The 24,959-nt window shown below is 37.1% G+C and overlaps 1 protein-coding gene across 16 annotated transcripts in view; it reads left to right on the top strand.

The window, feature by feature from the left end:
• Window positions 1–24,959, top strand: part of LOC126755064 (transient receptor potential cation channel trpm) — a 316,113-nt gene that overhangs the window by 173,871 nt on the left and 117,283 nt on the right. For all 16 annotated transcript variants that reach the window (XM_050467362.1, XM_050467363.1, XM_050467360.1 and 13 more), the window contains one exon: window positions 5,631–5,713. In XM_050467362.1, the coding sequence (XP_050323319.1) occupies window positions 5,631–5,713 (83 nt within the window). The remainder of the gene's footprint in view (window positions 1–5,630; window positions 5,714–24,959) is intronic.

The raw sequence follows: 24,959 nt of genomic DNA, 5'->3' as shown, positions 1-24,959 counted from the left end.
TCTAAGCCTTCAATGGCTGCTCACAGAACCAGGATCCATGAACAATCGCATTTCGTCGAGGACGTACCCAATCCGTTTCTTATCCACTGAACTGAAATGTTTGAGGTTTACAAGACCGTCCAGAGCAGTTATTGATTTATCTCAACCTATGGCTGCTAAAATAGTATCTGTAACTCACTTTTTCTTTTTAGTCAGTAGATGGAGAGGTGATTTCTAACCTTAGTTATCAGATGAGATGTTTTCTCAAAAATTTATCTCAACCTATCGTTCTAACCAGTTCGTAATTACAAGAGTAGTTAACGTGTATCGGTACTCGAATCGATCAGCTATATTGTTTATGATCAGCCGAAATGATTTGAATGTATTTTTGGCTTGATGATTTTGATCTGACGCAGTCATATTTGTTGCAGCTCTCTGACTAATATACATATTTTTTTCTAAAAATAGAGCAGCCCTATCTTGCATTAAGAGACATACAGAAAATGAAATTTATAAAAAATCGATTGTACTCTTCTACTCAGAATTTTTTTAATGGCTTAATCCATGAAATAGCCCAGAATCACCGCAACCATGAAGAACTGAGGCGGTAAGATTAGATGTAGAAAAATACTGTTGGAAAGTCCTTATGTGTATGAAAATTTTGGAACTTCAAGTTACATGGACCCAAGTATTTAATATTTTTTGAGAGTGATACTGACAGTCTTCGGACATAATACTTAAAAGTAATCTTGTTCAGACTATCGAATCTTTTATATCTTAGAATAAATAAGAGTGGCCCTAAGTGAACCACTGTGAGGGTTGCGGTCGTCTGATTTACTACTGTTATCAAACAGTGAGGTGAATTTGTTGATAAATTGTAAATTCTTTATTTGTTCTTTCAAATCAATTTCATTCCCAGTCCTCGAAATAGTCAAAATAGTCCTTTTCAGGTATAGCTTTCTAGAGCTTATCTTATTTAGAGTTTAATAATTTCGACTCGTTGTTGGATCGTATATCTTTCCATGATGAAATGGCAAACCTTACTAAAGAGAAATGTCAAAAGAGCGAGAAAAAATATGGCGTCGTTTGCTGTTCCTATTGGTTTACTTTTGTAGTGCCCTATTGAAAATCCCTTTATTAGGGGTGTATAAGTCTATGAACAACGAGACTAATATTTTTGAGGCCAGAGGTTAGGCAGTTTAGGAACGCCTCAATATAATAAAAACAGTTATATGGACTCAAATAAAGGGTGGTATGGATGTCGAATTTAGACTTTGATGATATTGGGTAAAAAAATTTGAAACTTTGTTAAATCCTGAACAAGATCATTAAGGGGCTTACCAGTGTGACATTTCTTGAAAATTGTTCTCCGATCGACTTCCCTTAAAACTGGATATAGTTGAATACATTTGTGGCAATAGACTACGATCTTTTTGATTGGTTGAAAATTGTCAATTTGGCATTAAATGAAACCAATTTTTTTCAAAAAAAAATGTCATGAACCAATCTTTTTCAAAATAAAGCCATTTTCTTAATTTTTGATATTTTAAAGCGTTTTTTTTTAAAAAATATTTCAAGTTTAAAAAACATTTTGATATTTTGAAGTCTATGAACAACGAGACTAATATTTTTGAGGCCAGAGGTTAGGTAGTTCAGGAACGCCTAAATATAATAAAAACAGTTATTTCGACTCAAAAAAGGGTGGTCCATAGATGTCGAATTTATTTATTTTTCTTTTAAAACAAATTTTGAGAACTTTTTTTCATAAAAGCCTGAACTAAGACCATCATTAAAGTAGCAAAACTTAGCTTTTTATATATTTTTTTAATTGCTTTCAAATTTTTTTGATAAAATACTCCATTTCGACACAGTTGTGAAGTAAAAGGGGTCATTTCTTAAGACGGTTTTCAATGCAATATTCTGATTTCCTGAAATGAAACAATTGCTAACCAAAAGAACACTCGATAATTGTGCAAATAAAAGTGTTTTGATTTTGTTTGTCTAGCAAATTGCTTAATTTGTACAATAAATAAAAGAGCAACATTAAACAAAGCAATAAAACACCGTTAACTTTCGCTCTGTCGACTTTGCAAATAAATTGCCTATTTATGGGCTGTAAATAATGCAAACGCAATTAAGTTGTGTTCCGGGATATAAAAGTCCAGCTACTGAGTTAAAAAAAAGTTCCGTATCCAACTTTTTATGCACTTTCACGACTTTTTCCCCTAGGAGACTCTTCCGCTTTTATGTCTGCCTGCGCAGGAAAACACATTTAAGTCTTCAATTTTTTGCAAGCATTTCTCTTTTTGCCCTTTTTTTGCGCGTGATAAAATTATCCCTTACTTCAATCCGCAGCCATTAACCGTTAAAAACTGGTGGCGCACTCTCGCCCGCTCTCAGGCTAGCACACTTTAAAGCACACACAGTTGGGATAAAGTAAATACGAAAGGGATACAAATGAAAGTACAAAGTGAATGCAGAAAAAATCAAATATTTGTTTTTATTTGCTGTTTAAAGTAAAGGGAACACGAAGGTTTGGCGAGCAAAGATGAGTTGTGATTCAATCAAAACTTATTTTTACCACAATTTACAAAACATTGAAATAAAGTTTTCTCTCAACTAGTGTCTCCTGTGTCCAAAACCGTCTTTTTTTATTCGAATGAAAGCAAATACCTTTGGTCTTTGATTTTGTAATATTTTCATAAATAAAGGTTGGTATTGGTGACCGATAGGCTTTTCCTTTCCCAATCTGTTCTCTCGGACATTTTTATTGAAACCGTTCAAACCTTTTGGTGCCTTCAATGAAACTACTTATCTCCGTTATGCCTTTTGTAAACAGACATTCAAAATTTGGTATCTGATAGTTTCAAAAACTTCGATGTCTAATTTGCGATAAAGCTGAGCAATCACAGAGAACCGATTTCTTGCTTCCTTCGAGTTTGCAGCTAAGGCACGTGCTATTGTGGGGTATTCCCATTTTCAACACATGCTCTCCAAATGACCAGTGCCCCGTTATGATAGCTGTAAGTCTGTATTTAATTTTCCTGGACCTATGTTATAAGTCCTTGGGTTTTATTTTGTCATATTTTGGCCATATCTGTTTCGTTATCCTGCATTTGGTTGTAGACCTTCATCTATTCTGTTTGTTCATATAGCGTTGTTTGTTATGGATCGAGCATTTCGATGGTAACGTATTGAGCTCGCGATTGTCCACATGAGCGCTCACAGAAGTTTAACGGACAAGGCAATGCTTTTGCTCACCGAAGTCTTTTCTCAATAACTCCATTCATTGACTCTGAACCCAATGCCCTTATGGATCGAGCATTTCGACGAAAACGTGACAATAACCCAAATTATGGATCGAGTGATGTCTTGTGATGTCTTGCTCCAAGGTCTGAATCGAAGCGCGATTGTCCACATAGACTTTAGACTTTAAAACACAGCAGTTTAACGGTGTGATATCATACGATCTTCGTGGCCCATCGACCGGCGCAAAACGTGAAATTATCTGCTCACCGAAGTCTTTTCTCAATAAATACATTCATTGACGCTATGTGTAGGATTTTTCTGGATGACATAACCGGTCTTGAATGCCCTCAGGTTGCTCTTCGTCCCAAATGCGGGATTTTTGCTTGTTTACATACTCATGGAGACAAAAATGTGCCTCATCCCTGAATTAAATTTGGTTCGAAAACGTCAGATATTCTTGGAACGGCTTTGCTTCCATGAGAGAAATTTATGCTTCGGGGCTTTATAATCAACTTCCCTTGACATGTAATTGATGTGAAATTTTAATTTAATTAATTAGAATAGAATTTATTGAAATTAAATTGGTTCAATTTAAGTCCGCACTGCACTAAATTGAATTGAACGTAATTAAATTTCATCGAATGAAACTGAATTGAAAACAATTTCTTTTAGTTGAATTTGAACTGATTTGATTTAATCTTCGCATGAGGAAAGAATGAATGAAGAGTTGTACTTAAAATGCAATCATTTCATTATTATATATTTAATTATATAATTACATTCATTTGAGCTCATCTAAAGAACTTAAAGATCAAAAATTGTGAAATTGGTGGGAAACGCTCACTAGTAGCCTATTAAGTTGTGTTTATGCCAATAAAGAAATAATAGCCTTTTTGCACAGGAGTTAATTGATCAATTAACCGGCCCTTGCTCGATTAAAGCTCTAATTTATGTCGATTTACTATGCAAATACAAATTTTATTTTAGTACATTAATTCTTAGTCTAACTGAAATTGAGTTAAAACTGGAATGAGTCTAGTTGAAACTAGAATAAGTCGTCTTGATTTGGAATGACTCTAGTTGAACTGGAATACTGTTGTGGGTTGTCCAAATTGTAAATTCGGCTGCGTTTAGCGCGTCAGTTGTTGTTCAGGTTGTAAATTCGGTTGTATGCATTGATAGAATAGCAATCAGCTGATGAATTTTAAGACAAACAGACAAACAGAAACAAATTACAGAATGAAGACCACAACCAAGTATAACAGTTAATCTTTAATCTAGTGTATCGTTAATCGAGTAGCTGGTTGTGCGAAAGGCGCGAATTAGTTACTCAATTATAATCTTAATGTGCTAAATTAATTTGGCTGTGCGAAAAGGCTAAAAGGTTGAAAGCACCAGCAGTAATGCCCGAGATTACCCGACCCCATTTGAATAGTGAAAGCGCATGTTACCTAATGATAAAATTATTAGTGTTAAATGATAAAAGACTTAATGTAAAAAGCATACAAATTTTTCATAATTAACACTTAATTGATAAAACTGGTTGCCCCTAAAGCTAGGCAATACCTCAACGTATACGTTTCCTCCAAGTGCAACACGCTGTTGAAATTTTTTATTTGAAAATTTAAATGAAATGTAAAAACATTGTGCAAAATAGTCAATCTAAGTGAGATCGCACTTGCTAAGTCTCCACTACCCTAAATGTGTCGCCTTATGTACAAGTATAACTCCAATAATTAATGTATGTTTTCAAAGCACTCTCTCGCACCCGATTGGCAAATGTTATGAATATGTTCGCAATAAACTTTTATTTTACTGAAATTTGTTTTTAATTTTTAGTAACGCAAACCACAGACATAGATTTTTCCATCTCCACCGCTTACTTTGACTTGTTTTTTTTTTATAAATTCGTTTCAACTAAGATTTATTTACTTTTCAATTTCACTAACTCTCCGTCGCTCTCTGTGACGCTCCAACACTTTCTCACTACTTTACTATCTGTTGTTTTTGGGTTTTTTTTACTTAGTGTGTTTATGTTGTTTTTGTGTTTGTCTTCTTTGTTGCTGTTTTGATCTACATACATAAATACTATGCAAATTTATATTTATCTATTGTGCTTCCGTTTCAGTGTTGTTGGTAATTGTACAATACTAAACAACAATAACAAAAACAATTTGGAAAATAATTCTTAACGTTTTTCAACTGTCTGAACGTAGTGTAAAAAAACAAAAACAAAAAAGAAATTTAGTTTGTAGGAAAACAAACAAAAATATCATAAAATTGAATCCGCTAATCTTTTTGTTTTTTACCATTTCTCTTCTTGACTGACTTTGTTACTGTGTTGACGAATGAACATTCGCCATTTTCGCCACACGGAATAACGGCATATTTCGCATGAGCAGCATACACCTCGCAGCTGGATTGAGACAAATTTTCAGAAGAGAGAATGCATCAAATTCATACCATGCCCCAAAGATGAGACCAAGTGAGTACAAAAATAATAATTAGTTAAGTTTGATAAGTATACTAAGTGAATCTAATAGCTGAGAATCTTAGAATTAGAGAGCAACAAAAGTACCCGGAAATTGCAAATAAAACGCAAAATATTTAATTATTTATTAGATGTAATACGCTTATGCCAACTGTTTTTCCCGTCTTCAACACCCTTTTCAGAAGCACTTTGAGCTCCTTCAGCGAATTTTGTTTTATCTCTTCGATCGACTGAAAACGGATTCCACGGAGTGGCAATTTCAGTTTGGAGAACAAGAGAAAATCACACGGAGCCAAATCCGGTGAATATGGTGGTTGAACACTGGTATTCAGTGCGTTTTTGACTTTAAATTCGGTCCCAATTTTTTCGTGTAAAACCCATGAAATCTTCTTCCACAATTCCAGCAATTTTCGACAGATGTTCTCACGCAAATGCCTCCAAACTGCCAAATGGACTCTTTATAATTTTACACGGTACTCTTTTTTAAGAAAATTCAGCTTCATCGGAACGAGTCGTACAAGAACGCGTCAGTCTTCAACGATCTCTTGGCCGGCTCTGACGGCTTTGTACAACTCGTAGGCGCGTGGGTATGGATGAAACCGAATCATCGGGCCCATGATAGAGCCTCATAGTGTGAGGTCTTTTGGACATTTTTCCACATTGGACATTTTTCCACATTCCCTACACATTAAATAGCACCCGTGGATATTGCCGGTACGTTGATTGTTTGGAAGGTTGCTTTAAAGTTTAGGTAAGCTCGGTATACGAAAGGATGCAAACAGGAACATGCTCCCTTAAACGCATCGCAGTTGTGTACCGCGGAGAACAAGTCACTAAATAAGATGAGCATTGAGTTTGGACGAACGTTTGGCAAGTTAGTTTTCTATAAGTAGCTCTCCACCCACCTTAGCTGTACTCCAAAGTCTTTCAGAGAGGTTATACTTGCGTTGAGCTCGCTCACTAAATGCTCAAAGTTAGTCAAAAAGTGTCTATGCTTTTGCTAGGGGGTCTAGCAATGGTATTATGCTACTTCATTATTAGACTCATTTGGGTGCCTGATCATTGCAGGATCGGTGAACGGGGTAAGAATGAACTGGGTCTCCGTTGTCCGCTTCCTTTCTAACGCTGGACTTATGGACCTCGCTTGAGCCTGGCAAACGTCGGTTAAACGCGAATTCCATGCGACTGCGATCCTTCTGACCTCGAGTACTACGAAAATTGAGTTGAAAAGATCCAAGCACTTCTCCTTTATTGTTCAGTCTTTGCAAGAATGTGATTAAAATATCTCGCCGCTCATACTTTCGGCGAACCAGGTGAAATTGATATTAGCCGCTTCCGAAATTTTCAGACAAACTCAAAGCGCTTTGTCGTTTTATGAAAACCTTTATGAAAAATACATTGAACCTTAAGGTGTCACATCGGATCGGCATTCACAGCTGTCCAACCGAGATCCTTGCTTGCGTTTTTGCAGAATCGACCCTTTAACCCTAAATGATTTACGTCTCTTTGTTTGGATATGACTTGCACCTCGAAATGAAATGATAAACCAGTCTTCCTGCTAGGTGAGTAGGTGAGAGCGCAGCCACCTTGGGCGCCATTAGCGCTGGTTGCGCAATTTTGATGCCTTTATAATCTTACTATCTCGTTTCATCGCTCGAACCGTTTGGTATAAAATATTTCCTTTATGCTTTTTGTAAACAGCCATTCCAGGTTTGGTGCCTGATGGATTCCAAATATTCTGTGGCGTTTAAAGCTGGACCTTCCAGCTTGCAGCTTCCCTGGTAGTTAAAGAAAAATCTCCAAATGCACCTGGAATATGCATAAAAATATCTGTCATCCATGATTTCAAAATCAATCGGCGATGAGTGCCATTTTCAGCTCGAGCGATAACCAATCTGATGTGTAAATAATTATGAAATTCTCTTAATGGCCTTCATCAGCCTCCAAACACCCACTACAAGCAAACCAATAATGAAGTGCGAAGCCGTTACAAGTAAAGCGCCTTCTGTGTGAAATGTTTTAACTCTCTCATATTACAAGTAATTACCACTTATTATGAAATCCATCAACGCAGATAAAATTACAAAATTACCAAAATTTGGTCAACTCATTAAATTGTGAAATTTCAAATGACCACAATTTGCCTTCATTAAGGGATAATTATAATTAATTTGAGTATTAGCTGGTATTTGCATCACGTGGCAAAGGAAATCAAATCACATTCATGCACACATTTAAACGCTGACACTGCCTAATTAGATTGCATCAAGTTTAGTAAACATCAATTAAATTAAAGCAGTGCCTTTTAGAGCAATTTATGAATAAAAAATTCTCTGGCAAAAGCAAATGCGCAAGATATTTGTGTTAATATGTATAGAAATATGAGAAATTCAAGGAGTTTAAGCAGCAGCATAGATAAGGAGAGAAAAAGGAATCATTTACTTAGTTCTGCCATAGCTTCTGTTCCAAGTTTAGACCGTTATACATCCGAAACTTAAATACATTTTTAATATTGTTATTTTTTTATTAATATACATATATATTAAGTAAGCGATGGACAAAATTTCATTCAATTTATTCCAAATGTTATCGTTTTGCTTTCACACAAAACCAACTCAAACGATTCGACCATTGATCATGGATTAGCACGCACAATTTCTGTTGGTATTGAAAAAAGAGCAGTTTATGGCAGTCGTCAAGCCATGTACTTTAATACTAACAACAAACTGTAGTCCAATGGATTCAAATGCGAACTGCCTGACGGCTAATCATCTGCTGCTATGAAACCAGGAATGTTGCTTATAAGCCACTGATGGCTGGTCTTTTCTTGTGTGCGGGAGCAGAAGCCTCCTGGAAGATCTAATGCTCTCCATCGCATGACATATGCGCAAACTTCTGTTCGAATTTCTTTTTAAACAGATATTTTGCATTGAGAGTCTATTCAAGCCAGCATTGTGTTCGCAGGTCTACCTTCTTGGATTCACCGATTTCGTTAAGTGGTCTTTGATAGTTCTCAGCCCATGTAATATAGCTAGGAAAACTAAATCCTTCCTTATATCAATACACCCTGTCAAGAAAGTATCGGGAATTCTTCATTTCCCCCTCTCATCTCGCGCTTATATGGAAGACAGGTAAATTTTGTTTCCTACGTTGGTACAACTGTCCTTAATTATGATACCAAAAATTAGCGCGATCTGTCAACCAGTATGTTTACAGCCGCTGTTTATGTCAGTCGACCTCAGTAATGTTTGTCGAATTTTACAAAATTTTTTATCGCATTTGCGCTAAATTTTGGCTAAATACTCAATAAATATCATTGAGCAAGCACCGTATTCACCTGATATGGCCCTCTGTGACTTTTTCTTATTCTCCACACTAAAATATGCACTTCGAGGAACACGCTTCGACTCAATTGAAGTCATCAAAACAAATTCGACGCGAGAGCTGAAGGCCATCCCGGAAAGTGCCTATAAAAAATGTTTTGACGATTGGAAGAAGCGTTGGCACACATGCATCGCTTCAAATGGATGAAGGCGATAAAATTAATTTGGATGATGATTGAAAAATTTGCGTGTTATTTATGTATAAATTCCCGATACTTTCTTGACAGGGTGTATTAATCACATTCGCTCAGGGTGGACCTTTGTGGCATCTCTATCTACCCTGTGAAAACAGATGAATTCGGATCACATAAAATTTTTTTGTTAAAAACTTAATGCATATGCATTCCTTTATCCCAGTGCGAAATCGAACTATACTCACGGCTACTTCCCAAGTAACTCAATTTTAAATTCGGTCCAATGCATTCTCTTCTCAGTATATACATCAGGAACCAATGAATACATCCAGATAAAACTTTACATGAATAGTGCTTTCGGACTGTGCTAACCTAAGACCAAAAATTTTCCAAAAAGGGGCAAAACTATTCAAGCCCCCAGATATCGAATACTTGGATCGCAGTTACTATTGCGAACTTTTTACCGAAAATATCGGTAAATCTTTCAAATATATCATTGAAATATGAAAAAAAATTTCGCCAGCTTTAATGTTTGCAAGTTGCGAAAGTATAAGGTATTCGATTGCACCCGAACTTAGCCCTTCGTTAGCAAAACTTTGCAGAATCCGTTTTAAAACGACGATATTTAATATCATACTGTGGGCGAAAAATAGTAAGACTTTTTTCATAATTAAAAAAAAACAAGTAAAGAAGGGCTAAGTTCGGGTGTCACCGAACGTTTTATACTCTCGCATGATAAAGTGATAATCGAGATTTCATTATCAGTCATTTACATATTTTTCAAATACCGTATTTGTGTAAAGTTTTATTCCGCTATCATCATTGGTTCCTAATGTGTATATTATACAGAGGAGGCATCAGATGGAATTCAAAATAGCGTTATATTGGAAGAAGGCGTGGTTGTGAACCGATTTCACCCATGTACATGTCAACAGAGTGTTAAGAAAATATTATATACCGAATTTCACTGAAATCGGTTGAGTAGTTCCTGAGATATGGATTTTGGTCCATAAGTGGGCGAAAGCCTGGGTGCAGCTTCCTTCTGCCATTTCTTCCGTAAAATTTAGTGTTTCTGACGTTTTTTGTTAGTCGGTTAACGCATTTTTAGTGATTTTCAACATAACCTTTGTATGGGAGGTGGGCGTGGTTATTATCCGATTTCTTCCATTTTTGAACTGTATATGGAAATGCCTGAAAGAAACGACTCTATAGAGTTTGGTTGACATAGCTATAGTAGTTTCCGAGATATGTACAAAAAACTTAGTAGGGGCGGGGCCACGCCCACTTTTGCAAAATAATTGCGTCCAAATATGCCCCTCCCTAATGCGATCCTTTGTGTCAAATTTCATTTTAATATCTTTATTTATGGCTTAGTTATGACACTTTATAGGTTTTCGGTTTCCGCCATTTTGTGGGCGTGGCAGTGGGCCGATTTTGCCCATCTTCGAACTTAACCTTCTTATGGAGCCAAGGAATACGTGTACCAAGTTTCATCATGATATCTCAATTTTTACTCAAGTTACAGCTTGCACGGACGGACCGACAGACAGACATCCGGATTTCAACTCTACTCGTTACCCTGATCACTTTGGTATATATAACCCTATATCTGACTCTTTTAGTTTTAGAACTTACAAACAACCGTTATGTGAACAAAACTATAATACTCTCCTTAGCAACTTTGTTGCGAGAGTATAAAAATTGGCGAAAACCGTACGAAGAATCAACGCTGTATGCAGCGGAGCATTATCTTAGTGCAAAAACCAAGAATTTTACGAATAGCATCGCGCAGACAAGGCATAACACTCAAGTAGTATTCCTTGTTGTCAGTTTGACCGGTCTGAAAGAATTCGGAGTGCACCACATCTCGATAATTGAAGAATTGTTTTGTTGTTTTTTTTCGGCCTTGGCTAACTTTTGCCACGATACCCGGTCGAATGATCTTCTGTTTACGAGTCGTTAGAATAGATCCAAGACTCATCGCCAGTAATAATGCGTTTCAAGATATCCTGGTAGTCGGAAATCATTGTTTCTCAGATGTTAGCGCGACACCGTTTTTCGATAAAATTGTGTGATTTTGGAACCAATCGTGATTTCACATTCTTAGGCCCAAATTATCTTTCAAATTAGTTTTCACTGTTCTTCTTGATATTCCAACGATATCAGAAAGATCTCTGACTGTTAATCGCTGATTCTCAAGTAGCAATTCCTTTATTTCATTGAGGTGTTAATCATTAGTTGATGTTGATAATCGTCTTGTACGTGGTTCGTCGGTCCTCAACGTGTTCTCGTCCCTCTTTAAGTAATTTATACCAGTCAAATACACTTCTTCGCGACAAACAGTTATCACGGAAGGCCTTTTCAAACATTTTGAACGTTTCGTCGGAAGAAATTTGAATCCGCACACAAACTTAATAGAACTTTGTTGGTGAATAATTTCACTCAGCATAAAAATCGCCGAGTTCCCTTTGAGTACTTCAGAAAGACAAGCGTATACAAAACGCTAACGACTACTTTGTTGTGACATTTTGACATTGAAATCTGAAAAATATTTCAACGAATGCGGTTTCGCGTGAAATTTAAATTAAAAAGTCTTACTGTTTTTTGGCCACCGTGAGTTAATATTATTTACATATACATACATATGTATTTATGTACATCTAGAAAGTCGGTAGAGTGCCCATTAAATTGCGGTCTATTTCGGTTGCCATAAGCTTTTAATCCCAATATTTCATGCCACTTGGCGGCTAGCCAAAGAGTTGTAGACTACAGATAACTATTTTTATGGCTTTAAATCCGCAAAGTTGTAGCCAAACTGGCAATGCAAAGATATCAGCAGATTACATACATATGGTACACATAACAATATATATATACATATATATATTCTAATGCTGTCACAGCCAAACGCGGCAAATAAATCGCCTGAGTTGCCATAAATTAAGCCTGACCGCTTCTCTTCGTCTTGAAGTGGCTTTTATGGCATAATCCTTTGCATTCATTGTATTATCTAATTTATTTAAGGATATCTAATTAAATACAGCCTTTAGTGGGCCATAAGCCGCGATTCCCAATTCAATGTAAAGTCAAAGTTTGGGGAGAGCGCGGCGCAGTAATCGCGCAAATAATTACGCTTCTGTCACCGCTGACAAATTCCATTTGCAATCCGTTAAAGTCCAATGAATTCGCAGCGAATGTTGCGATTTTGATTGGATTTTATTTGAAATCCACGTATTTGGCGTTGACAGGCGGAAAATTATGACGACAACAACAACATGATGTCGCGGACGCCGTTATGCAACGTGAAGCGCGTAACTGTATTGGTGAACTTCGCATTGATTACGGACAATAATGTCATTGCTGTGACAAGTAATTGATTGCATCATTAACACATTGCACGTGACAGCAATTAATGGGTTAAAAATGATTTTTTTTTGAGAATTGAACACCTGACTTCTGTGATATAATTATCATTTATGGAGAAAATGAGTTGTATGGGAGAAAGTTGCAAATGTTTTTGTTGGTAGAAGAAATGGCCAATTCGAAAATTTAGTTCTCTGTTTTATGGCCAGAAATGCCAGTTGTTACTACTGATTCTTTTCAAATCAGCTGCGACAAGCAAGGTCTCCTTTCATAGGTCAGAATGTTATTTCGGTTCGCTTTTCGTCACGTTTGTATTTGCTGATTTCTTAGTGGATTATAGCGTTGAAGAGTTTCCCTTTTTTCCAGAACTTGACTTTTATCTATATCAGGCCCGTCCAACATAATTTTGTGAAGGGCCAGGTTTAGCATTTTCATAACCGTAGCGGGCCAAAAAAAAATAAAATGACCTTCAGTTTTGGTATATTAATTTATTTATAAAAAACAACATCACATAAATCTTAATATATTATTATTAATGTAACTATGGCCTTAGCATATAAAGATATTCTAATTCTTAAAATCTAATTAATGAGATGTCTGAAATTTTTTCTGTTTGCACAGCGCATCTATGTCAGCTGGAGTTTTAGAAGTGGCTATGCGCAAAATGCCTTTAAGATGGCTATCTAATTAAGATGATCTGGTTTCTGATTTGTTAAATTTCATGCGAGAAAACAGCTGCTCGCAAACATATGTACTACCAAATAAAGAATAATGTTGAATAGCCAGCTTAGTAAGGTTTGGGTATTGACTGGGTGTAATATACTTTTTGTAAAATTCAATTAAGGTTAGAAGACAATTATTATATGCTGTTTTTAGATGAGAGCTGCTTTGCAATTCTATTAACTCCAGCTGTAAACTCTGCGCAGCGCCTTCAATTTCAACATCAAATGGATTTTGAAATACTTTCATGCAGGGAGTTTGTGATTTGAAGTCTGCGAATCTGTCGTCAAACTCGTTCCTTAATCTTTGTAACATCAACACGTACTTGTCAAAATCCAGGGTATCTTGCTTTTTGTAGATAGATAAGGTCTCCCAATGAATAAACTGCTTTTGTTCCAGCTGCTTTTCCAACAATAAAAGCTGTTTTGTGAAAGCTAGAACGTGTTCGTATAACTGTGTGCATAGTTGGTCTTTCCTTTGTAGTTTTAAGTTAAGATCAGAAAGATATTTAGTTATATCAACCAGCAAAGCCAGATCAGCCAACCACTCCTCATCAGTAAGGAAAGTAATTTCTTGGTCTTTGTTGCCAAGAAAAATCTTTAAGTCGTCCAGCAGGGAATAGAATCGTTTTAGTGTGGCTGCTCTGCTGAGCCAGCGAACGCGACTGAAGTATACAATGTCTTCGTGATCTGAACCGACATCAGCCAGAAAAGCCTGGAACTGTCTGTGGTTAAGCCCTCTTGCGCGTATAAAATTAACTGTCTGCACTACTTTATCCATCACGTGTTTCAGGCCTATACAACTGGGATTCCCAAAGACTATAAGAGATGGCGGGCCGGATGAAGGGCCTATGCGGGCCGGATGGTGGCCCGGGGGCCGTATGTTGGACAGGCCTGATCTATATGATCGGACTGTTTGGGCAGCGACGTGCTATAGCTGTTCGAACTCGGCGATTCTAACAAAAGGCCAGCTTCTTCTAGAGAGGAAAACGTTTGCGAAATTTCAGATAGATATCTCGAACACTTAGGGACTTATTCTTCTTAATTGGCGTAGATAGCGCTTACGCGGTATAGCCGAGTTTAAAACAGCGTTTTTCGTTTTCGCTGTTTGGCGTAGCCGCTGTTGCTTAATTCACAGAACTATGTCGATGGCGTTGTATATCTCGTACAGCTCATCAATCGAAACTCGTTTGGTATCGAACAGCTCGGAGAGGTCCTTTCCGATCCTTATGGATATTTTGGTATTGCTCGACGTCAGTTTGCACAGCCTAATACGGCTTTTTACGGGGATACCAAAGTCAGACATAGCGGCATAAAGGCAGCTCAGGTGGTGTGTATCGATCCTATTTTCACGAGTCTTTTCCAGGCCTGAACTCACACTGATAAAGTCAAATCAGTTTGCTAACGGTGGGCTTTAATCTTTCACACAGTTCGCTCGATAGAACATTTATGCGACGTTGAGAAGGGTTATCCCACGGTAGATGGCGCAGGTTCGACAAAAAAGATGTTGCATGCTCCTTATCAATTCTTCGCAGCCGTGTTTGAATAGCTTGGCCTCCAATCCATCGGCTTACTCGCCTTAATAGAATGTCTGCTCCATCAGATGTCAGAAAGTATATCTATTTATGATATGTATAGCGATTCTATTGTTAGATCCTGTCTCGGAAAAGTGCAAAATTAACCATCATCGAAGTCATTTAACTCTAGGGCCAAAAACAAGCTGTTTCGATGGTGTTGGAACATATGAAAAAAGGGTTTTGGGTGAGTGGGGCATGCAAAGAAGTAGTAGTAGTTAGTATGTCAAGGCTTATTCTGAGGAGGCAGATGTTAAAGACGTTGCATGAAGTTTGTCACGTCCAAAATAACGTCGGTATAGTGCTGTATTTCGACGACGCATTGTAGGAAGATTCTCTTTATGTACCCACCACCTAGGTACCGCTCCAAACAGATGACTGAAATCATAATTTTTGCATTTCCCCTACAGGAAGCGCGGATTGTTCATTATGTTCTAATACCGTTGTGAAACTGAACTGAAAAAATTTTGACAAGCTCAACGTTTGTCGGCTTAGAGGGTAGAGTGATTTTTACATATGACGATAAGTGATATGGTATAATCTTTAAGGAATCCATGTCGGGGAGTGTCTAGGCTCAGATGGTGTGCGGAGGTCGAGAGGAACAATGTCTAAAGCTTCTTCATTACTGCAGGAAAGTGGGTTATACGGCAATAAGCTTGGGCAGGTTTACCGGGATTTTTACTTATGACGATAAGATTTGCTTCATATCGGTATAATCTTTTGTCGTAAAATATGTCAATTGGTTATCTATTTCTAAAGTTTTGCAAGTCTTAAACTTTATAATGACCTGAGTAAAAAGGTTCATTTAATTTTTGATAAAAAATTCAGATTATTAGTTAATTAAATTATCAAAAAACAAAAACATTTAAATATATTTGTAATTAAGTACTTTCATTTTGTAATCCATCATGTAAGTTGAGTTAGGTTGTCGGCTCTGCCAGCCCTTAATGGTTATAAATAATTAATTCAGGCCACATAATTACTTATTCATTTGCAAAGTTTTTTCAATTTAACTTTCGAACAAAAACATATGCGACCATAAATATTTGATGGCTGACAATTTGCAACGAACTTCTGTTATTTAACTCCCACACACAAACATTCGCATTATTTATTTGTGTTTTGCTGTTTTGTTGCTTTTTTTCAGTGTCGCACACTAATTGATATACATTATTGTCGGCAACACAAATACAAACAACAAACACAATATTGTGGCACATTAACTGCGCACGAGTGTGAACACAGCAATTCAAATTCATTGGCAAATATCCTGCAGGATGTGTTCGACAAATAATTCAATTTCTGTGTAAAGTTTAGAAATTTATTTATTTTGTTCTATGTATATACGTATGTAAGTAAATATATAGATATAGTAGATATAAAGGGTGATTAATTTCGATATTTTCTACTTTTTAAACACACATATATTTTAGACTTTACATATCCCAACAGGAAACATTCTAACGGTGTGATATCACACAATCTTGTTGGGCAATCGACCTGCCCAAAACGTGAAATTATCTGCTCACTGAAGTGTTCTCTCAGTAAATCCATTGATTAGACGTCCGAGTTACGGCGAACGGCGCCGAATCGACTCCCCACGGTCGTCGTGTACACTCTCAACTACGGCTGCTATAATTTTTATACTCTCGCAACAATGTTGCTAAGGAGAGTATTATAGTTTTGTTCACATAATGGTTGTTTGTAAGTCCTAAAACTAAAAGAGTCAGATATAGGGTTATATATACCAAAGTGATCAGGGTGACGAGTAGAGTTGAAATCCGGATGTCTGTCTGTCCGTCCGTCCGTGCAAGCTGTAACTTGAGTAAAAATTGAGATTTCATGATGAAACTTGGTACACGTATTCCTTGGCTCCATAAGAAGGTTAAGTTCGAAGATGGGCAAAATCGGCCCACTGCCACGCCCACAAAATGGCGGAAACCGAAAACCTATAAAGTGTCATAACTAAGCCATAAATAAAGATATTAAAGTGAAATTTGGCGCAAAGGATCGCATTAGGAAGGAGCATATTTGGAAGTAATTTTTTTGGAAAAGTGGGCGTGGCCCCGCCCCCTACTAAGTTTTTTTTACATATCTCAGAAACTACTATAGCTATGTCAACCAAACTCTACAGAGTCGTTTTCTTCAGATATTTCCATATACAGTTCAAAAATGGAAAAAATCGGATAATAACCACGCCCACCTTCCATACAAAGGTTATGTTGAAAATCACTAAAAGTGCGTTAACCGACTAAAAAAAACGTCAGAAACACTTAATTTTACGGAGAAATGGCAGAAGGAAGCTGCACCCAGGCTTTTGTTTTAAATTTAAAATGGGCGTGGCGTCGCCCACTTATGGACCAAAAACCATATCTCAGGAACTACTAATCTAATTAATTTTACAGCAAAATAAAAAAATATATAAATGACGGATAATGAAATCTCGATTATCACTTCATCATGCGAGAGTATAAAATGTTCGGTGACACCCGAACTTAGCCCTTCCTTACTTGTTTTATTTATGTTTCGAAGCTTAAAAGCCTGAGTTGATTTATTTAGGTTAGCTTAGGTTTCGTTGGATGGTTGATCCAGAGAGATCCCACTTGGTCTGCTATATGTATATACTATAGAACTTTGGGAAGCCATAGAAAAGTAGAAGTCCTGTGCTCGATCTCATAAAATAGCAAAGTGCTTAGTCGCTAATACAAATTTGTATTGGCGTTTAATTTCTAATCCCACCAGTTCGGTGGCAAGTCTGAAGATATGCGTTCCCAAGTGTTTAAGCCTTCATCTATGACATGTTTTCTCGCAAAAGGCTTCCGAAGTAATATTTGGAGCTCTATGGGAAGGAAATTCTAAGATATGTTCTTACTAGATCGTCATAAAATGGCTCCCCAAAAAACCGACTCCTAAAAAAGATTCCACCAACATAAAGGTATGAAATGAAATAAGGAGTGACTGTAAGTCCAAAGGCCATCAACCTCTCATTAAAACCCAATTTACTAATTCACACATCCAAATAAGTCAGTCTGAGCATATTTATACATAGCAACTAAAGAGTTATGTTTAATTCCCAAGAAAGGATATGCTAAAGTTTTGCTAACGTGGCATAAACTGTTTGAATTTTTGTGGATTGATTCTAGATCTAGACACGCCAATTCGAGTTAAATACTTAACGAGTCGATCATTTTGATCGAAAGTTTGATTTTTATACTCTCGCAACAATGTTGCTAAGGAGAGTATTATAGTTCTGTTCACGTAACGGTTGTTTGTAAGTCCTAAAACTAAAAGAGTCAGATATAGGGTTATATATACCAAAGTGATCAGGGTGACGAGTAGAGTCGAAATCCGGATGTCTGTCTGTCCGTCCGTCCGTCTGTCCGTCCGTCTGTCCGTCCGTCCGTGCAAGCTGTAACTTGAGTAAAAATTGAGATATCATGATGAAACTTGGTACACGTATTCCTTGGCTCCATAAGAAGGTTAAGTTCGAAGATGGGCAAAATCGGCCATTTGCCACGCCCACAAAATGGCGGAAACCGAAAACCTATAAAGTGTCATAACTAAGCCATAAATAAAGATATTAAAGTGAAATTTGGCACAAGGGATCACATTAGGGAGGGGCATATTTGGACGTAATTTTTTTGGAAAAGTGGGCGTGGCCCCGCCCCCTACTAAGTTTTTTGCACGTATCTCGGAAACTACTATAGCTATGTCAACCAAACTCTACAGAGTCGTTTTCTTCAGGCATTTCCATATACAGTTCAAAAATGGAAGAAATCGGATAATAACCACGCCCACCTCCCATACAAAGGTTATGTTGAAAATCACTAAAAGTGCGTTAACGGACTAACAAAAAACGTCAGAAACACTAAATTTTACAGAAGAAATTGCAGAAGAAAGCTGCACCCAGGCTTTTTTAAAAATTGAAAATGGGCGTGGCCTCGCCCACTTATGGACCAAAAACCATATCTCAGGAACTACTAGACCGATTTCAATGAAATTCGGTATATAACTTAACACCCTGATGACATGTACGAAATATGGGTGAAATCGGTTCACAACCACGCCTTCTTCCAATATAACGCTATTTTTTTTAATTCCATCTGATGCCTTCTCTGTATAATATATACATACATTAGGAACCAATGATGATAGCGGAATAAAACTTTACACAAATACGGTATTTGAAAAATATGTAAATGACGGATAATGAAATCTCGATTATCACTTTATCGTGCGAGAGTATAAAATGTTCGGTGACACCCGAACTTAGCCCTTCCTTACTTGTTGGAAATAAATTTATTATTTGAGCGTAGTCGAAAAATTTATGAAAATTTATAAGTGAATCTAAAAACTTTTAAGGAAAGGTAGTTTTGTCAAAGAACTTGAAATGTTAAAATCAGGAGGCTTTCTTTGATTAATATATGTGTCTTTCCAATAAAACTTGCGCCTTCTCAACAGTATTGGTTTTCACTGCTGATGAGCTTTTTTCGAGCTTTTTTATGCTTCCGAAATTTTCATGGACCTCTAAAATTAAATATAACTTCAAGTTTTATATCTATTTACTATATGTTTGTATTTGTATTTTATTGTTGATTTTATGGTTGTACCCTTCTGCACTCATTCTCTATCTCCCAAATTAACTATTCGTTTGTTGTTCGATTTTGTTGCTTCTTTCGGCAATCTGCTTGCCTTCTATTGTTCAACAAAAGTGCCTGCTCTGCACGCAAACTGTCGAAGCGTGACTTTGTGTGTAGAATTTTAAAATAGAGGACACATTTGCGCTGAAATTTGTAACAATTGTCGGCACCGCAAAATTATTTTGTCGCACAATCGCAAATGCAAACAAATTTACCTTAGATCCCGCAAAAAATAAATGGCAGCAAACAGTTGTGGGATTGTTAATAGAAACAGCATCGTTTGTAATAACTTTGTATATAGAATAAAATTGAAATCTTAAATTCATATACAGGGTCCAGCACTCGAAGTGTAACCAATTAGAAAAACCATAAATTCGGTTTGGAAATTTTTTTAAATTTATTTTGAAGTATAAAATGTGTGAAAATAATCATAAATTCGGGACCAATTCACTTTTGCTCGATATGACCACCTTTTGCCTTAGCCATGGCCTTGAGACGGTCAAAAAACGATTTTGGCCCACTCACGGACAATGGCTTTTTGACACACTCACGGACAATGAAGTTCGGAACGTTGTTTTTCAGCCATTCTTGGTTCACTCGCGCTTTGTGAGACGTTGCTGAGTCTTGTTGAACGTCCATGGTTTGCGATCGAAATGTTTGTTTGCCCAAGGCTTCAAAGCAGCCTCCAAATCACTTTCCAGATAATATGTCGCATTTACTTTAACGCCAGGCTCGATGAAAACAATTGGAGAGCGCCCATCTGCGGTGACAGCGGCCCAAACCATTATTTGTGGCGGTTGCTGCCTCCTGGTGGCCAACCGATGACTTAGATTCTCGTATGAATGGTCGGTCAAGTAAACCCTATCGTTTTGAGAGTTTACGAATTGCTCAATTGGAAAAATTTTTTCGTCAGAAAACACAATGTTCGGAATTTGACCGCTTTCGGCCAAGCGAAGCAACTGCTTCGCTCTCTCAAGTCTTACTTGTTGCTGCTTCGGTGTGAGATCATGGGCCTTTTGGAACTTATAAGGCTTGACCTTGAGCTCATTTTTCAATATGCGTCGGATGCTGCGGTCGGATATTTTCAGCTCTTTAGGCATTTGATTGGCACTTCGTCGTGGAAGTCGCTTCTTCACTTTCCGAACCATCTCAAGTGACGTTGCAGTCTTTTGATGACCACCTCCATGGCGTTTTGCGATGCTACCAGTATCATTGTAACTAGTGATCTTGCGATAAACAAAAACTTTATTCACATTAAGATGTTTGAGCTCACGAACAATTGCTGGCTGTGATTTTCCAACTCAATATAAAGTAGTCACACTATTACGTTTGAATTCCATCGCTGATAACTTTTTTTGCGTTCACTTTTGGCAAAACGCTTTCGTACACTTGCGAACAATACTCCGAACTGTCATTGAGCAATTTTATAAACAGCTGATTCCAGTGCGACAGCTGCGCGAACGGTCTGAAGTTGGTAACACTTCGAGTGCCGGACCCTGTAGATATAAATATGTATATTATATTAGGTTGCCTAACATGTTTTCATTTTTATACTCTCGCAACAAGTTGCTAAGGAGAGTATTATAGTTTTGTTCACATAACGGTTGTTTGTAAGTCCTAAAACTAAAAGAGTCAGATATGGGGTTATATATACCAAAGTGATCAGGGTGACGAGTAGAGTTGAAATCCGGATGTCTGTCTGTCCGTCCGTCTGTCCGTCCGTCCGTGCAAGCTGTAACTTGAGTAAAAATTGAGATATCATGCTGAAACTTGGTACACGTATTTGTTGGCTCCATAAGAAGGTTAAGTTCGAAGATGGGCAAAATCGGCCAACTGCCACGCCCACAAAATGGCGAAAACCGAAAACCTATAAAGTGTCATAACTAAGCCATAAATAAAGATATTAAAGTGAAATTTGGCACAAAGGATCGCATTAAGGAGGGGCATATGTGGACGTAATTTTTTTGGAAAAGTGGGCGTGGCCCCGCCCCCTACTAAGTTTTTTGTACATATCTCGGGAACTACTATAGCTATGTCAACCAAACTCTACAGAGCCGTTTCCTTCAGGCATTTCCATAAACAGTTCAAAAATGGAAGAAATCGGATAATAACCACGCCCACTTCCCATACAAAGGTTATGTTGAAAATCACTAAAAGTGCGTTAACCGACTAACAAAAAACGTCAGAAACACTAAATTTTACGGAAAAAATGGCAGAAAGAAGCTGCACCCAAGCTTTTTTTAAAAATTGAAAATGGGCGTGGCGTCGCCCACTTATGGACCTAAAACCATATCTCAGGAACTCCTCGACCGATTTCAATGAAATTCGGTATATTATGTTTTCTTAACACCTTGATGACGTGTACGAAATAGGGTGAAATCGGTTCACAACCACGCCTTCTTCCAATATAACGCTATTTTGAGTTCCATCTGATGCCTTCTCTGTATAATATATACATTAGGAACCAATGATGATAGCGGAATAAAACTTTACACAAATACGGTATTTGAAAAATATGTAAATGACGTATAATGAAATCTCGAGTATCACTTTATCATGCGAGAGTGTAAAATGTTCGGTCACACCCGAACTTAGCCCTTCCTTACTTGTTCTTATCCATATTTGGGTTTTTTATTTCTACAGACCCGATCTTCGAGTGTTTTTTAGCAATAAATGCAAAAAGCGTTTAATATTTTCAATATCCATTTTTTATTTATGTCTGAAAAGTATACAAAATTGGTAAAATGAAAGCACATTTTTTTCATTGAGTTATGCGTTCTTGAAGTAGATAGGGTAAATTTGGTAATCTGAAAAAGTAAACAATGATACAATGTCGCTATCTTAAGAAACTGAAAATATCATATTAGGTTAGGTTAGGTTAATCTGGTAGGCCAATAAGCCACGCATAGACCAGTTTTGGTCCTTTGCGATACCAGATGAAGTTTACTTACTAGGTCCTTGAGGAGTAGTCATCCATAAGGATGCCTGCGGTTGACGCAACAGACTCTGTGGCCTTACTATCGATATTGAGATCGAGAAGACTGCAGGAAATTCCCAAAGCAAGGCACCAGGGAAAAATTATATTAGATGCGCAACTATGTATGTTCTCTCTGTGTTTTAAATCAATTTTATTGCAAAGAAATGTTTACAAATGAATTTATTTCAAAATATTGCCCATCACTAGTCAAAGCTTTTCCCATTTTTTTTGGGCAAATTACAATAAAACGGTTCATCTTGTGATGTTATCCAAGGATCAAGTAATTTTTCGATATTGTCATCGAGTGGAACTGCAAGATTTGCCATTTAATAAGTAAATGCTGACATTCAGAAAGCCTGCTCGAAAAAAGTTTCTATTTTGGTGGAGTTGCCTGTTTTCGAAAACGCTTAAGCTAAAGGTGTTGTAAAATATGAGCTAGACGGTAAGAAAGAAATCTGCTTTTTGAAAGTCTGCAAATTGCAAAAACTAGGAAAAAGATTGCCACCTATCGAAGCAGAAACATAAAATTACAGGTAATAAATCGTCCGTTTAAATTTGGAGAAATAAGACGGTTTAATAAGATTCTTGAACATATTTTCAAATTGATATAATATTAATTGTATTTGCAAAAAAGTTAATAATTTCTAGCTTCAGACTCTGTCAAATTGTTTACGAGTATATATTTTTTTATATAAGAGAGTTAGGTTAGGTTAAAAAGTCGATCCTACTTCTCACTTGGACAGCTTGTAGCTGGTCCGTTGTAGTATCTATAATTCTTAAATAATAGATCAAATTCCTTATAAATCGACGAAGCGCTTTGAGTGGATCGCAAGTTTGTTGAGGCGCTTAATGCCAGTTCGGGAAAGCTAAAGAATGAAGGAAAAAATTACCTGATGTTTCCATCATACAATCTTTCATACAACTTTGATAATTTGCGTCAAACTGCATTTATAGCATTACAGCAAGAATACTTAATAGACAATGTACTGTAAGAAGATGAACTTTGCTAAGTGCAAGTAGTTCAGTAGTTTTCCCATGTTCTACTAGATCATTGACCAATACCTGCTAAGCACACGTGTGGTATGTAGGTCCTGTGCTAAAATGCAAGAAGACAGCGGGGATCCAACTCATTCCCAGCTTGATAAGAATGGGATGGAGCATCCTTTACTCTTGCTCGTTATCATCGTCTATACAGTTTCCAGCGATTTTTGTACGATCAGACACCTAAATAGGTTTGATAAGGAAGTAGCTGGATGATATATCTAGTGAGTTTAGACACTCCTAGAATAACTTCAAGCGCACAGTTAGCGAACTCAGCGCTACTTTTACCGCTCTGCTATCTGAGTGAATGCTGACCACGCTGGAAGAAGTGCACTGCAAATGCCGATGAGAGCTTCTCTTTGGACACATTCAAACTTCTTAATGAGTGTAGCCTCATCGAGCGTTCTCCAACAGACGAATACACCATAGAATCTCATACCTAGAGACAAAAGACCACCTGTAATGAGAGTACGCACCTTTTCCGTATAGCATTAGGGAGACCGTATAAGGCAACCGATACCTTCTTTGCCCACTTCTCAATATTTGGCCTCCATGAAGGCTTCTTGGTGTTTCACCTCATCCACAGATTAGCTTCAGAAAAAGGGGAGAGGTTCTTCTTACATGAAACCAAGTGTTAAATCTCATTTATATGAGCGCTACTGTACCTCCAGATTGTGTAAGTACGCAAAAGTAAATAAAAGAGAAATATGAATAAATGTTTAGTGACATGCCGCAGACGCCACGTAACCAAGAAAACGACAACAACGGAGACAATAAAGACAATAACAGTGAATTGCGACCGCAAATTAAAGCAGCAACTGGCGATAAGTTGGCATTGTTTCATCCAAAGCACACACCTGTGAATTCGCGTACACCAACAACATCGAAGTAAAGCAAAAACATTTGCACTTTCGCACAACTCGAAGTGCGAAAACGGTAAACCATTAAATATTCACTCTTTTCGCATGCGATTTTTTTAATAATTCAGTATTTGTTGGTGGTAATTTGTACAAAACCATGTGAACCAAATAAGAAATTTAACTGTAAAGGAGAATTAGTTGTGCCTTGATTGGTCGTTGCGAAATTAACAAACAAAATTACTTGTAAGGGAACTTTCGATTTGAATTGTTGCATTTAAGGGCACTTAGATCCACATAATTCTTAAACAGATTGAATTTCCCTCTTAATTTCGAGTCTGGTGAAGTGGAGCTAAAATATTCGATTAGCACGTTCTACAAAAGTCTGGTAAGATGAAGAATTGAATTCTTCAAATAATTTCTTTGTATTCGCTTCTTTTATCATGTTGGTCATAGTCAGAGCCCTGAATACTTGAGTCAATCCAATACATTAGTTTGAAGCCTTGATTTACTTCATCCCTACATATCTCGAATTTTTCCGGCAGGTGCTAT

Source organism: Bactrocera neohumeralis, chromosome 4 (genome assembly GCF_024586455.1).
Source record: "Bactrocera neohumeralis isolate Rockhampton chromosome 4, APGP_CSIRO_Bneo_wtdbg2-racon-allhic-juicebox.fasta_v2, whole genome shotgun sequence".
NCBI lineage: Eukaryota > Metazoa > Arthropoda > Insecta > Diptera > Tephritidae > Bactrocera > Bactrocera neohumeralis.
The sequence above is the reverse complement of the archived record's forward strand: the minus strand, read 5'-3'. Positions and strand labels throughout refer to the sequence as shown.